This window comes from Oryzias melastigma, linkage group LG21 (assembly GCF_002922805.2).
Source record: "Oryzias melastigma strain HK-1 linkage group LG21, ASM292280v2, whole genome shotgun sequence".
NCBI lineage: Eukaryota > Metazoa > Chordata > Actinopteri > Beloniformes > Adrianichthyidae > Oryzias > Oryzias melastigma.
In genome coordinates this window covers 25,906,618-25,923,083 of record NC_050532.1, presented here as the reverse complement: position 1 = coordinate 25,923,083, position 16,466 = coordinate 25,906,618, and the positions used below count along the sequence as shown (strand labels likewise).

Below are 16,466 nucleotides of genomic sequence, written 5' to 3'. Positions count from 1 at the left end.
GGATTATGGTTCCGGTTCGGGTTAATACACCAAATGGTTCCCGGACGTTAAAGGCTAACCAAATCCTAAATCAACGTTTTTTTTTTTTTTTTTTAAACGTTGACCTCTATAAATGGACTTTTAAAAGTGCTGTTTGTTAGTCATTGCCAAATTTTTGATGAATTAAAATAAAATTGCTTAATTCTTGAAAATATTATCAAAAACCGTGTGGTGCCCCCTATAGGTTGAATTGATGTATTACAGTTGAATTTTGTAATTGGTCCAAACCATGTACGTTTCAGAAGTCCTACATCATGATCTGCAGCTCCAGTAATGATAACAGTCCAGCCCCCAAGCTCCACCCCTTTGACTGGATTTTCAAATTTCTGCTGTGGGTGGAGTCATCCTCCAACTTCCCTGTTTGGTTTCCCTTTAAGATTAAACACATGTGACCGGTAACAACAATTAGCTTTGGAGACACTTAAAATACGTGAAACAGTGCAGGATTCTGCATTTTGGCTGCACCTTTTACGCATCGCCATCATGAATTTCCATCAACTTTTGATCGGCCACACATAAATCAGCCTAAGCAAATTAACATTGAAGTTTGCTATGTTGGATTTATTTAGAGTATTTTGCTAGGAAGACAAACGATGCGCCTAACATCATTTATAGTGACTCTTGACAGCTCCAAAAGACGTCCTGTAAATACTCCTCTATTGCCAAGTAAACAAAAGTCCACTGCCACAACCGGAAATGACTGAGCGGTCATGTACCGAACATGGAAGTATGTCATGCATATAGCCCATTGGTATGGAGCAACCCCGCCACCACTTCCTGTCACCCATCTGCAACATAAATGGTGGGCAGTATTGGAGCCGTACAGTTTTGATCCAGATTCCAACTCAGAAGAGGAAAACAGAGACGTCCATGGATCTATTTGTCTGCAATCGGGATATTTTTTCCTTATAAATATCCTCCATCATCAGAAAAAAAAAACATGTTTAAAACCCCGAAAACAGTACATAGACACACTGTCAGCTGCACTACTTCTCTGTTCCTGTAAGCTAAATGTCTCAACCAAGAAAAAATAAAAAACAGTTTTGTTACATGTTTATAAATTCATATAAGATCTTTTTCTCTCTTAATATCATTTTTGTGTGACGTCAGACAACGTACTCCCCTCACAGCCTTTCACATGTCTGTGTACCCACAGGATTGTCCCGTCTCTGCTGCAAATCGGCCTCTTTGTCCAGACAGCCCCTCCACATGAGGACTAAAGGAAAAGACGGCAGCCAACCTTGCTGACTCTGTGCATCGTAGACACGCAGGCCAAACAATGGAGGTCTCTCGCTCCGCAGCAAAGTGACATCGCCCGTGGACAGGTCCAGCTGGAATACTGAAGCGTTCATGTACTCCGTCCAAAAGATGAAATCACCGTAATGAGAGATTCCAAACGGATGGTTCAGCTCTTTTCCTCTGTACACCACCTGCAACACCAACCAACAGTCTGATCAAAGATGAGCGGAGAACTTCAGCGTCTGCTGCAGCAGAATCTATCATCTCTAACAGGCTTGGAGATTATTCAGAGTATGATGAATGTTATTCAATTTCTTTGTGTTTCTTTGTGTCCATGCAGAGCCGCCTGCTTGTAATAATGTTTGCTGCAATCTTGACATTGATAAAAGAGCATTAACAAATATTTCATTAGCTTGATACGCCACTTCGAGCACAGCTGACGGGCAGCTGGAGAAGAGGCCGAGGCTTATTAGCAGCTTTTCCTAATAACACTACGTCAACGGAAATAAAGCAAGTGACATTTTTTAACATTGATTACACACAAAGTTGATGTCTCAGTGTATTAAAGACTCACTATGACCATGTTTTGATCTATTTTAAAAATGTTCCCAGTTGACTTTTAATTATCATTGTGTCGTTTTCAGACAAAACTTTGAAGGACAGTTCATTAGAATTTCACCTCTGAACCCACCATTCTCATCAGAGTGGGTCTTTACTACCACATCTCCAAGTCTTGGTTAAGGACCCGTCCACGTCACTGTTGGAAATTTTGGGTTTCCCCAACTCATCATTTTTTTGACGTGCTGGCTGTTCCAGTTAAATCAGGGCTCCAGACATTTTATCAGAAGCGGTACTGAACGCCTTCTTTCTAACATTTACCTGGTACCGAACGCAGATCTGTACTGGACGCGGATTTGTACCGGTTCTGGACGCTGTACCAGACGTGGACCAGGTTAGGGTTAGGCTAACAGGTTAGGGTACTGATACCACTGTGTCCTGAGGTTCAGTCAGCATCCAGAACTGGTACCGATCCGCGTCCAGTACTGATCCATGTTCAGTACGATCCACGTTCAGTACGAAACTGGCTCTGTCCTGAGGTTCAGTCCACATCTGGAAGCGGTACTGATCCGCGTCCGGTACCGTTACTGGCCGTGTCCTGAGGTTTGGTCTGCGTCCGGAACTGGTACCATTAAGCATTTGGTACAGATTCATGTTCAGTAGGATCCACCTTCAGTAGGAATACTGGCCATGTCCAGAGGTTCGGTCTACATCTGGAACTGGTACAATCCGCGTCAGGTACTGATCCACGTTCGGTACCAATACTGGCCATGTTCCAAGGTTCGGTCTACATCTGGAACTGGTACAATCCGCATCAGGTACTGATCCATGTTTGGTACTGATACTGATCATCTCCCAAAGTTCAGTCCGAGTCCAGAACTGGTACTAATCCGCATCTGGTATCGATACCAGTTGTGTCCCAAGGTTTGGTCCAAGTCCGGTACTGATCCGCGTCTGGTACCGATACCAGTCGTGTCCGGAGGTTCATTCCGCATCTGGAACTGGTACTAATCCAAGTCTGGTACCGATACCGGCTGTGTCCCAAGGTTTGGTCCAAGTCCGGTACTGATCCGCGTTTGATACTGATACCAGTCGTGTCCCGAGGTTTATTCCGCATCTGGAACTGGTACTAATCCAAGTCTGGTACTGATATGAGCAGGGGTGTTTACAGTCGGTCCTCAAGGGCCGGCCTCCTGCTGGTTTTCTGGAAACTCTGCCTTTTCTGCTTCTGATTACCTGGATCAGGTGTGTTTGGCCAATCAGGAGCTTCAACGACTGGTTGTTTGGAAAACATGAAGTACACCTGCCCTCGAGGACTGACTTTTACACCCCTGGGTTAGGGTGTAAGGTCAGGGTTGTTAGTCAGGGCCCTGGGGTTAAGGTTGGGGTCTCTCTAAGGGAAAAGTTTTAATCAAGGAACCCAATGAGTGAGGAGAGGCCGATAAAAGTTAGAGCCTTCCTCCAAGGTTAGAATTTCAGCTTTGGGATCATGGGGTTAATTTAGGCTCATTACCAGTGATTTTGTTCCGGGGTGAAAAGGGCATTCGTTAGGACACTTGTGCAGTCCACGTCCTGCTACCGAGGTTTTGGAGCCTCGATTTAACTGGAACAGCCAGAACATCAAAAAATGTTGAGTTGGGGACACCCAAAACGTCATTTTTTGACGTGGAGGGTCTTTAACCAAACGTCAATACGAATGAGAATATGTTTGATATGGGTCTTTAAATAACTCTGTATTCATGTCTTTACTCACAAACACAAAACAGACATTCATACCACTCTTCCCGATCCATTCAGATGAATCTTCTCAATGTGATCGTAGTACGCGTCACACCAGTACATGGTGCTGGTGCTGTGGTCCAGCGTTAAGCCGTTGGGCCACAGCATGTTGGAGGTAACAAAGATGCCCCGGTTGGATCCGTCCATCCAGGCCTTTTCTATTCGGCCGATGCTGTCGTTCACCTCGTCCTCCTCCCAGTCGGTCCAGTACATCCAGCTGTGGTGGAGACAGACGCACAAGTTATTGGACTTTTATTTAGGCCGGCGTGTGGCATGGCAGCTTCGGTAGATCATACGGCGAACACTGATCACATCCTAGATTCAAAGTCCGACAGCTTTATGCTCCTCATTCATCTCAGTCCATTCCAGCTGACATGTTGATCTACAGTGAAAAGCTTTTGCTCCTTCTCCCTCACGTCTTCTACCTGCATTGATTTCTTATCACTCAATGTACATATGACAGCATTTTTCTGCAGGTTTATTTCAAACTGATCTATTCCACGAGGCTGAGAAATGACACTCGGGACTTCTGCAGGTGTGGATGCGAGCGTTCTCCCATGCTGCATCAGCGCCTCAAACAAACCAGGAACAGGTGTTGGTTCGTAGCGGCTTTGAATCAACATTTCACAGAGTCTTATTACAGAAATAAATTCTGAATTCTCATGATTTGTTTGGGGTTACTTTCCTTAGTCAGACCAGTCAATAAGGCAGTCAGTGTTTGGTTAAATTCTGTCTTTTGTTTGTTCAATCAGTGGAAAGTTTAAAAGTTTTTCTGTTCACCACATTATTGAGTCAATATTGTACAAATATAGAGCCGCTATGACATATGGACTTCCTGGACTAATTATTAGCTCATCTACATCACAGTTTGACAGTAATACCAGTGAGGGTCCAGGTCAATCACTGAGCACAAATATCCAGCTTTATGTTTCTCTGCAAATACAAAAGGAAGCAGCTCATATCCGATAAAACCACAGGAGTTCTGCAGAAACGGATCTGCGACTGACAAGAATATATGTTTAAAATAAAGGTTAAAAGACTGTTAAACCTGGCGACCTGAACAAAGTCCAACTTTACTCAGTTATTTATTTGAATTGAAACAAATAAAGAAACTCACGTCACAAAAGTGATTCTCCTGCGCCTTTCCATACGTTTTCTGGCACGCAAAAATTAGACATTTGTTTCTAGATTTCTTTTTTAGGATACTTCGGAGTTTGGCTAATATTTTAGCATCGTGTTAGCTGTTTTGGCTAATTTAGACATTTTTTTTTATAATAATTTGGATTTTAGCTAATATTTTAACAATATGCTGGCTGTTTTGACAAAATTTGACATTTTCTTCTTTTTGGATAATTTGGCATATAGCTAATATTTTAGTGAGCTTTAGCATTTTTATCTATTAGCTTCAGTGTTTTTAGCTCGCTATCAGTTTCAGCATCTTCATCTTAGAGCATTCAGACTAGCATCATCACAGGTAATGCCATATATCAGTTTTAATTGACTTCCTGGTAAATTTAGAATAGATTCTAAGATTTTAATACTAGTTTTTAGAGCCTCACATGAAAAAAACCCAAATATATTTCTGATTTTTCACTCTTGCACGCTCTTTGAGGTCCACTGATAAGAATCTTTTATGCATCCTAAAACTCGTTTTAAAACTAAAGAAGACTTTACTTTTCAGACAGTCGCTTCCTGACTCTGGAACGGCCTCTCTCCGTCTCTGACTCAGTTGAGTGTTTCAACTTCATGTGGTATTTAGTACTTTGTTATTATCAAGATGTCTAATTCTATTAATTACCATTGAAGATTGTTGTTTACACAAGCGCAAAGACCAGGGGTCTGCAACCTGCAGCCTCTCCATTATTAAAGAAAAATAAAAACGTTTCTTATTGTTAAAAAGTAAAAATATATTAAGAAGTGAGAAAGTAGTAAAGGTGGGGGGGAAGTCAACAAACTCAAACTTTGACTTATTTACATACAGTTGAATGACACAAGTCAAACTACAACATTTTGACACATTTTTGTGCGTCCTGTACTGTACTACAAAATAATCAATAAACGTCAGACGTCAATGGATGGTTGTTAGATTTACATTTCTACCAAAGATACAGCAACAACAGTGACATTAACTTTACATCACACTTGCTACTACATTGAGATGATCACATGTGACAGGGAGTCTTTTATTTTGAAAGGACCTTCTGTCAAAAGTTAAAAAAAGGCTATTTTCTTTTAATGTTTGTGTTTTGTTCAAGCAAAATGAACAACAGTTAATTTATGTTTATCATAGTAATAGCAAGAGCATAAGTACAGATCAGTGTCTTATTTATTTAAGGGTGAAAGAAGACTTTGTGGCTCCTGCTGGGTTGTATTCAGCTCTTTCAGAGTTGAAGGTTGGAGACCGTTGGCATAGATCATATTTTTGTGGCTTTTGGTCCTGATTTGTGAAAAGTTTGTTTTGTAAACCTCGACTTCTTTTCTATTTCATCATTGAGTATTTGTTTTCTAATAGCTGAAATTTGTTCTAAGATTTGCGGATTGCCAGTATTTTTGTGTTCATCTTCTATTATCAAAGTTTTTAATTTTAAGCGTGATTTATTTTGCAGATCTGAAAGGGAATTCTTTCTTTCAGAGGTACCGTTAAAGGTGTCCAAGATACCAAACCATAAATCATGTGTTCTGTGTTGCTGCACACATTCAGTCCATTTGTTTAGTTGGTCCATGTGGCTCCTGACGTAATTGGCTGGTTTAGATGATTGACTCCTTTATGTACACCTGAAGGTTGGATAGATCTCCAACAGGAGAGAAGCTCTGAGGAGGAACACTGGTTTTCTGAGAACGCAATCTTCTGTTATAGGTATAAAGATGGTCTTCGGTCTGAGTTAAAAAAAAAGTAAACAGAACGTTTTTTCTGGGAATTTTATCAGCAAATAATCATCATGTTTTGTTTGTCACTACTTTCCTGTTAACTGTTGATTTATTTTCTCAAAGTAGATGCGATGAGTGAAATGTACAATAACAATCCAAGCATCCATCACATGGATAACTACACCTCCAATACAGAAATAATCACATTCTCAGAACTGACTGGAATCAGTTCGACAACACTTGAGGACGCAGTTTTTGAAATAAACTCATCGACTTGGATTTAAAACAAAATTCCTTCTTCCTTATTTTTCCCATGATCACTCCAAACAATTCCTAAACCTTAAATCAGCCTAAAATCATCTTTGGTTTTGCTATTAAGTCACTTTAGTGAATTAATAATTCATCAAATTCACTTAATATCATCAGTGACAGAAATTGCTTTTAAACTTTAACCTCTCAGAAGAATTGTGGGTGGGAGCTGAATCTTTGTCATACATTGGATGACATTGGATGACAGTAACTGAAAGCTGACAGAGTCCATTGCATGACGTGATCTACTGGTAGGAAGTGATCCTCTACTGGACTGTGTCTGACAGAGCAGGGCACCCCCGGATTCTCATCACCGTTGGGGGGCCGGCTCAGGAAAGATGAAGAGCGGATGGATATAGGGATGAATGAAGACCCACTCGCTCTCATGGTCGTCTTTTGACCTTGTGAATTATTCACACCACATTCCTCTCCTTCATAAATGTCCACATTTGTCCAGATCAAATCAGATGGACGGCGTGCTTTTACAGTGTTGTGGTAGATTAAAAAAAAAAAAAAAAACTTTCACATTTTCTCCTGTGGTTTCAATGCAAGAAAACCGTACTTGGATTTAAAGCTTCTCTGGCTGTAGACCAAAAAATCTATTAATCAATTTCAGTTCAGTACGTTTCACATTGTCTTTAACCTTCCAACAAAAGCTTTTTGTGGTTCTAGAAAGTCTAAAATGTCTTTTCAAACATCTATTTATATATATGTGCCATTCTGAAGAGATCAGACTACAGTTTGAAATTAGGATAAACAGACTTTTGCACAATAAAATCACCAAAATCATCTAAAGTTTGATATTTATGTGTAAATATACATCTCTTTTGTTCACTTTTTTTTAGTATGTTCTGTTTTAAAATGAAGCAAAATCAATTCCAATTCCAAATACAAACTACTGGACACAAAGAACTGACTGAAAATTGATCCTCACCTGGAATTACGCCAGCAAGTGAAAAAAAATTACAATAAAATATTAAAATACATAAGGGAAAATGTGTCAATCATCACAAAAATAACATTTCTAGATAAAATGCTGAGTAATATATAGCCTGCTACACAGGATTCAATGGTCCTCCATATCAGAGAAGTTGCTGTTACTCTGCAATTCCACCAGACATGACAGGCGCGTCAAATCCCCGTCTGCCGTGTCTCTTCTGACCCGGGCCAAATTTACCCCTTATAGCTTTAACCCTTTAACTACCAAAAGAAGAAAAAAAAAAAAACACCAAAAAAAGTTTTTTTTTTTTTTTTCTAAAAATACATAGAGGGTCCATAAAAAATTGAAGTATTAAAAACAAGTTCTTATTATTGACTAGAACTTGTTTTTCTAATGATTGAAGTAGTTAAAGAAAATAATTTGTATTAGTTACTGGTGCACACCAGAAACGTTTTTTTGTTGTTGTTTTTTTTTCAAAAATTGAATAAAAAAAAATGTTCTGGTTATTAACCAAAATCCTTTTTTTAATATATATATATACTTTTATTTAAATTTTTGCAAAAAAAAAAAAAAAAGTACTTCAATTTTTTCTTCAATTTCTCTTTATGGGCTTCGTACCTCGGGGAGGAATACAATCAATATTTTTGAAAACATGTTTTCTAAATGCTTCCCACCGTTTGGTTGAGCAGGTGGTTAAAGGGTTAACGCGCTTGCTGCAGAGCAACCGCCAAAGTTGTTCTTGAATTAATTCGTTGCCACATCATGGAAAACATGGATGATGTTGAGTGAGTTTCTTTGGTTTTTGTTTTAGAGATCTCTACGGAGGCACCGGCCAACACATCGCAGTGTTTGGTTTCACCAGATCTTTCAGCGTCTCTATGGCTGCGGTGCGCTCCACTCATGCAGCTATAGCTCCACCTGATTGCCGTTTTAAACGTTACTTCTGCCTGTTGATGCTCTGATCATTAACCTGAGAAGGGAAAATAAAAATAAAACTGGGGGATCTTTGTAATATTGTCTGGATAAAAAGAAGAGACTCCAGCAGCAGTCAGTCACATTAAAACTTGGCAAGCAGAAACTTTAGCCCCTCCCACTTGTTTTATGGCAACAACAAAAATATATATGAGCACAAAAGGTGTGGAAAGAAAAGAGTTTGCACCAAGCTCAGTTCATGATTTTACTGGATTTTCCCTTCCCTAACATTTCTTTCTCTCTTTTTTCTTCCTAATTTCTTTACAATTTTATGGTGAGATGCGAACAAATTATATTTTGTGAAGCGAATGTCTCTAATTGGGAAGATAATTAGTGTTTCTTTTGTGACATAATACAATATTCTGGCACATTTACACACCATAATTCACAATTTCTGATTCTGTCTGCAGTAACTTTGGATACTGTCTGCTGATTGGTTGAAAAAAAAAGGTTTAAATCATCAGCCAGCAATATGGAAAGAAACAGCACTGAAATAATGTTTGGAATTAAAAACTTGTTGTAATAAATCATGTTTCAAAATTAGTAAAAACTTTTAGTTCTTGATTCAAAGAGAACAGCTAATATAGATGAACATTTCTGACCTTCATGGTCATGGGTGGTCTTTACCCAAAGATGGAGATTGACAAAAGACCCATAACTGAAAAAGAAGAAGCTTAAAATGATCAGTTTCTTGAGTCATAAACAGTAATTTAGTGGAGCTTGTTAGAAATTGAAAATTTAGGAAAAATAGAAATGTACGTGTTGATTTATTGACTCAAATTCGATTAACATCAGTTGGGTTTGAATCACAATAAAAAAGAAAAAAAATCAAATAACTTGATGTTTGACATTTCTCCTACAACAGAAATGCGACTCACTATTAAGTTAACAGTTGTAGTCCTTATCGTGTCAACACAGACAGGAGGCGGCAAACAGAGAAGGAAATAAGGATTTGGGAATCCACTGAAGATATCAGTTGGAGAGATGAATCCATTCCACCTGGAAAGAAGCGTCCAGCCGAGCAGACGGAGATCAAAAGACTGAACAATCTCTAAACCCTAAAAACGGGTTCTTGTAACCATTTGTGCTTTTACAGGCAGAGCTGGAACAGAACCGAGTCACCTTCAAACAGGAAAGTGACAGGACGACTCGGACACCTCCCATAATGGGGCAACAGAATATCTGACGAGATAAATCGTTCAATAAAAGGTTTAGATGGTCCAGTTCTTCAAATAGTTTGTGATTTTAATTGAAAACGTTGAAGATTTTCAGCTGTTTTAGCAAAACGTCTTTTTTTTTTTTGCTTTGGGAAAGAAAGGAAAAACAGAATCAATTAAAAAGAAAAGTCATGAAACTCTACTACAACACTTTCCAACATGCAACAATTGAAAAATGGGTTTAATTTTTCTCATTTGGAATTATAATAACCAAGTTTTTTACTGGATAAACATTAATCATTTCTAATAAACACACTTGTCAACTGTCTGACATTTTTAATCTCTAGAATAATAGATTAGTACAATCGTCATAATGCCTGTGGCGGCTCTTTTTGTGAGGGGACAATGTTGGGCATCTCACTTCAAAAAAGTAATTAGTTATAGTTACTAGTTACTTCTCCCAAAAAGTAATTGAGTTAGTAACTCAATTACTGCATCTTCAAAGTAATTAGTTACTTGGAAAAGTAACTCGTTTTAAATTACTCTTTAAATATGGTAATATTTTGTATTTTTTCCTGCGTTACAAATAAAAAAAATAATTTACATTCAATAATAGATGATAACTGACAGTAGTATACTGGTATAGTTTTCCAATGGAGTCGTATTGTCTAAGTTTAGGATACACATGAGAGAGGGTTTAGGGAAAGAATTTTCAATATTTATTTGTCAGAATTATCACACAAAACACTGCAACAAGTGGTATATAAAAAATGTAACTTCACACAAAAAAGGTAAACGTTTCAACTATTAACATACTTCAAGTATCTTACCTACAACTATAATTAAACAAAATGGCTTAAAAACTGAAAGTGCAAAACAATAATAAATTAATAAACTACAATTATTAACCCATATTTCTGCTAAGAGGAGCAGCTCTCTGCATCTCTTTTTTCTCTCCCAAAATCCCGCAGCCCCGCCCACTCGCTCCGGAGTCTGCTCACTGCGTTGATCTGTGCGCACTCGTGTCTGTCTGTGTTGTGTGTTTTATAAATATTACCCCGTTTCTGCTAAGATAAGCTGCTCTCTGCCTCTCTGTTGTGGTTTTATTAACTCCCGAAACTCCTCACTCCGCACCGGAGTCTATCCACGTTGGTCTGCGTGTGTACGTGTCTGTGAAAAAAGAAAAAAAAGTGTGCGTGCCTGTCTGTTTTGTGTGTCTCTGTGCTCGCGCGTGCACGTTTGTGTTGTGATTGTAATGTTTATATCCGTGTCTACCGCCTGTTTAGATACAAAAACATGATCACATTTGTCAATCGTGGCATTTTATTGTGAAAAACTGGTTATATTTTGAAAAGAAACCGGATTTTCTCATGTATCTTGATGCAACTTGGGGCGCGCAACACAAGCAACTTTCGGGTGCGAAGCGCCCAGCTCCAGCAAGATCATCAAACTTTGAAGTAACGCGCCGCGATTGTCATGTGAAATTATATCAAAATTGTAAAAAATTATATTATTATTTTTAATAATAAATGAATACATTAGTAAATCCATTATTTTGACAGTTTATTTTAGGAGAAAACATATATTTGATCTGGTTTACTTTTTAATCAATATTTTTTATGATTTTTTATCCAATATCAAGAATTTAGTGATTATTTAATTTAAAAAAAAGCCACATGTTTATTTTTTGATTTTATAGTGAACATTCCTCTTAAAGGACCCATTCCATGCTTTTCTCAAGCTTTTCAAAACTTTATTCATTTATATTAAATTTGGCTCACTAAAGAACCTTTAAAAAAAAAAAAACGAGTTAATTTCGCAGGGCGTCGCCCATTTCATGGCGTCATCCAAGAGCCGACTTCAACAGTGTGTCTGCGTTTCGCTCACAAAAACAAACAACATCCGATTTGTTGCAAAAATGTTTGTACATATGAAAATTGTTTTTGCCGTTAGAAGCTGGCAGCGCAGATTCCTCCTGGAAGGGGCTGTTCCTCACTTTGTGATGTCACAATGTGAGGACCCGCTTGTTTTTGTGGGTTGGGAGATGCTGGTGCTCATAGAATATTCAAAAATGAATGAATAGATCAAAATACAGCTTTGGGGTTGTTTTTGTGAGGAACTAACAATATGATTACCTTGAAGGGACCGTACCATGATTTTCTTAAGTCTTTCAGAGTGAACTATATCCATATTTATGATCATATATTATCTTTGGAACACTTAAAAACAAATAAATTAGGAAATATTAGTTATTTTTGTGAGTTTGTTCCTACCCTGAAGTAAAACAACTAGATTTCTGAGGCTCCGCCTACCGCTGCATGTGGGTGCCGCCCATTTCATGATGTCATCCTAGAGTCTTTCTTTCTTCGTTTTTCCGACGAAAATAAACAGTATCCAACATTTTGAGCTGGAATTTGTTGAAGACCGGACACAACTGGAACATATACAGTATTCTGCATCGAAAATGAAAGTTTTTTGCTGATCACCACTGGTTCCGTGGAGAAATTGGGTGTTGGTATTGGAATGGAGGCGGAGCTGTCAGAGCAGACTCTTCTTGAAAGAGGCCGTCTCACATTGTGTGTGAGATCGTGAGGACCTGCTCGTTTTTGTGGGTATGGGAGGGGCTGCTGTTGAGTGCACAGGTTTTTAGAGGGTTACTCAGAAATGCATGAAATGATCAAAATACTGCTTTGGGGTTCTTTATAGTGAGGATCAAGCATTATAATACACTTGAAAGCTCAGAAAGTTGGTTTTTCATGGTATTTCATGGTAAACATGTTGATTTCGCATGACATAGATCCTTTAAGTCATCACCCAATTGTTTCTACATTGTGCCAATGAACCGTTTCTATAAATTGTTTTTCCACAGAAAGAATCAATCCTTCACCTTGAAGTCTGACATTAGTATCTCCGACATGTTTCATGTTCTCCTGATGAAGTTTTCTCTCTATCTTTTTGCTGCAGACTTGCTCTCTTTTGGTTCCTTTGTAATTCCTTTTTTCCCACATTCCTTAAAAATTCCCGGTTTTACTCCTTTGAGGCTTCTTCTTTTGTTCAGCAGCTACTTTGGGTCACTTGTGTGTGTGAGCTCACTAATGGGAAATCACCTCCCTGACCAGGTGAGGATAGAAGCTAATGCAGTCTGTCAGAGCTGGCATTGATGTCATTCCTGCTGTCAGTGGATTGTAGTGTTGCTTCAAAGCCCCTCGCAGCCTCCCTCCATCCTTCTGTGACAAACCTCCAGCCTCCACTTCTGCCCACAGCTTCCTTTTTAAGAACCTGGGCTGTTTGGGTGGAGGTGAGAAGTCTCACATTATAATCACGTGTGAAAGACAGACAGACGTGGTCTCCAACTTTTGCACACATCAAGTCTAACTTTTTTTATTTTTCTGTTTTGGCAAGCTGCACAGTTTGGAGCGCAGCAAAGAGAAAAGCGGAGTTGAAACCATCAAAGATGAGTCCGTTGGCTTGCTGTGTTTGTAGCTTGGCAACAGATGAGCTGATGAGTTGACACAGAGCATGGGGGGCTGCTGGTGGTGGGCTGCAGTACACTTTACCACGAAACCAACAAAAAATGAGTAAAAATAACTTTTTCACACGATTGGGTTTGTTTCTTTTCAAGGTTGCGGTCGTTTAAAAGACTTTGTCCTCTGTCTGTAAATGACATTCAAATCCAGCCCAGTGAGTGTGTTATTGTGAGTCAAAACACTAACAAAAGACCAATAATGACCACAATTTACAACTCATAAGTATTCTTAAATGTTTTTACAACTGGAACTCTGAATGAGTAAGTTTTGGGGTGTGCTTTTGAAGCCTTGAAAATGCTGCGTATAGCCGTTTTTAAAACGATCCTTTGAGGTTTGAAAACTAATCTCTGACTGCCGTGGATTTGGTGAGTGCTAATACGATTAAAGCCTTAAAGTGTTAATACTTAAGAACCTTAAGACACTCATTGAATTGCAGTTTGGCAGCATCAGTTCTATATGTTAATTCCCACCCCTGTTGGCACAGACCACCGTGCAGGAACTCATGTGGAGAGTCAGAGGACACGACGTACGAGCACCTCCAAAATGAGCCGTTGGAGTGGTTTGGTCTATAAGTGTTTAGTTGGTTTTCTTTGATGCAGATGTTCTGCACAGAACCCAGTGGCACATTAAGTTCACTTTAATGAAATTATATCCATTGAACCCATTAAACCACTTTAAGGGTCACGGCTGCTGGAGCCTACCCAGCTACTGTTGGGCGAACCAATCTGTTGTATGACCATACATTCACATGTACACCGAGGGCAATTTAGAGACACCAACAAACCTATGAAGGTTGTTTTTAGTGGGGGTGTAAGAAAATATCATCGCGATACAGTAACCCCTCGCTTTTCACGGGGGTTGAGAAGTGGAGGAATCTGCAAATACGCCAAAAAAACGAATATGGAAGAAGTCCACCAAAGGATTACCCATCGATATGTATTAATCAATGCTGTTATCAATCCATACTCATCAAAAACACCTCTTATCATGCTTTGTAAAACATTTATTAAAGAACCTTGGAGTATTTCTTAGCTTAAAGAGTTTTTAATTCAGAACAATCTTCATTCTGTAATCTCAAAATCAGGAGCGCAATGTTCCGCCTTCATCATAAAATACACACCTGACCCAGATGACAAATTATCCTATTATAACATATTACTATTCACTATTTACTATGAATATTCACATAAAATATTTTACTTTGTTATAAATAAATAAAAAAATTCTGTGAAATATTGTCTCTGGTACTGCATTGGGATATAACAGGATACATATATTATGACACCGTGATGGTATGGCCAGACTCTTGCCAAAACACACCCCTAATTTTTAGACTGTAGGAAGAACCCGGAGAAAACCCAAACCTAAAGGAGAACACGCAGACTCCAGACAGAGAGGTCCCAGCTGGGATTCAAACCAGAACCTTCTAACTGTGTGGCAAACCACTGCACCACAGGGGAGTCTAATACTAGTTCATTACATTTCCAATCACTAACTGTCAAGATAATGTCACCACTTATTTTCCTTTACACATTTCTGCATATTTAAGGGGTTTCTGGGACTTTCAGGCCACTGATTGTTTTCAGATCCTTAAACATTGTTGCATTACTTGTCTGCACATGAAAAAACTTTTTTCTGTGGTGAAAAATGAACCCAAAAATGCTTCTATTTTGTCATCCATTCTGCATTTGGCGCCACGGACTGAACTCCCTCTTGACTGGAGGTGTGCAGTGAGCCGTTAGCTCTGATATCTGATTGGCTGCGATCATTAGGGGCGCTAAAGACTATCTAAAGTACGCCCGGGAGAGCTTCAGCACATACATTTATTGACTAAATCTCTCAGGAAAGGAAACAAACACTCTGTTGTGTATGAACACGGTGGTATCATGATGTTTGAAAAGGTTTTATCTCCAAACCGTTGACCGTCAGGTATCAAAGTATTGAGCCAACGAATCAATACAGCCTATCCATTGTTTTACTGTGTGTAACTTTACTGTATTATTACTACACTCTGCTAAACAGAGTCATTAGCATTTGTTTTTAGCAATTTTCACCAATGTTTACTGTCTGGTTGTTACTGTTTCGTTTTTCTGTAAAGCACAAACATGTCATATTTAAGGAACCTTTGACAATCAACCGCCTGGCGTTCCGCTTGTGCTTGCTCCTCCTACCTGTTCAGAGGATCCACCACGATGGCCCGGGGGTGCGACATGTTCCCTTCCAGCAGAGTCTTCCTGGTCTGAGAGGCGTTTTCCAGCCGGGCGACACTGATCGTCTTCCTGTACCCATCGTTGGTCCAATACAAGTTATTTCCGATCCAGTCCACTGAGATTCCTTCAACATTGTCCAGTTCTGCGAAAGAAACAGCTGTGCAGAATCAAATTAAAACTGAATCCAAACACCGGGCAACAGTTCTCTCCTGAAACTCCAAAGACGACCTCAGGAGGGAATGCTACACGGTGAGAGACACTTATTAGGGTTTTTTGAGCCAACTAAAGTACGCTTGGCTAAAATAAAAAAGGCAAACGATCAGCGAAAGCTCGGAAAAAAAAGAAAAAAAGGAAAAAAACCCACACAATTATTGTTTTTTAGATTTTAAAAGGGTTAAAAGTTTTGGAGGTCATTTAATTTAGTTTTATTTATATTTTTTATCTTCTCAATGCTATATTTTCAGTTGTATTAAATTATTTTTTTTTTGTCTTTTGCACATAAACAAAAAAAAAACAAAGTGAACGAAAAAACAGATTGAAAACTTGAGAAATTGATATTGTAACTGAAAACAAACTAAAAATTTAAAACCTGAAAAAAGATTGACAATTTGAGAAAAAAATGAAAATTTGAAAAAAAAGAAAACTGTAAGTTTGAAAAAATAAGTGTGAAAACTTGAAATTAAAAAAAAACAAACAATAAATTAAAAAAAATACTGATTGAAAACAAATTATCCAAAGTAACAGCTGCTGTTTTGAATTTTCTTTTTTTTTAATCTTCACTTCCAGTCCTCAGTTTTCAGTTTCAGTTCTGAAAAGCCCCGCCCCCGTGTAAAATTAGGCTCAGCTCAGCAGTGAAAACTCGTTAAGA

At 38.6% G+C, this 16,466-nt stretch overlaps 1 protein-coding gene across 1 annotated transcript in view; it reads right to left on the bottom strand.

Moving 5' to 3' along the window:
• The window catches only part of lrp1bb (low density lipoprotein receptor-related protein 1Bb), a gene marked incomplete in the record, with an annotated part of 410,583 nt that overhangs the window by 196,784 nt on the left and 197,333 nt on the right, over positions 1-16,466 (bottom strand). Inside the window, 3 exon segments of the mRNA XM_024287246.2 lie at positions 1,280-1,469; positions 3,613-3,832; positions 15,560-15,740. Of these exon segments, the coding sequence (XP_024143014.2) occupies positions 1,280-1,469; positions 3,613-3,832; positions 15,560-15,740 (591 nt within the window).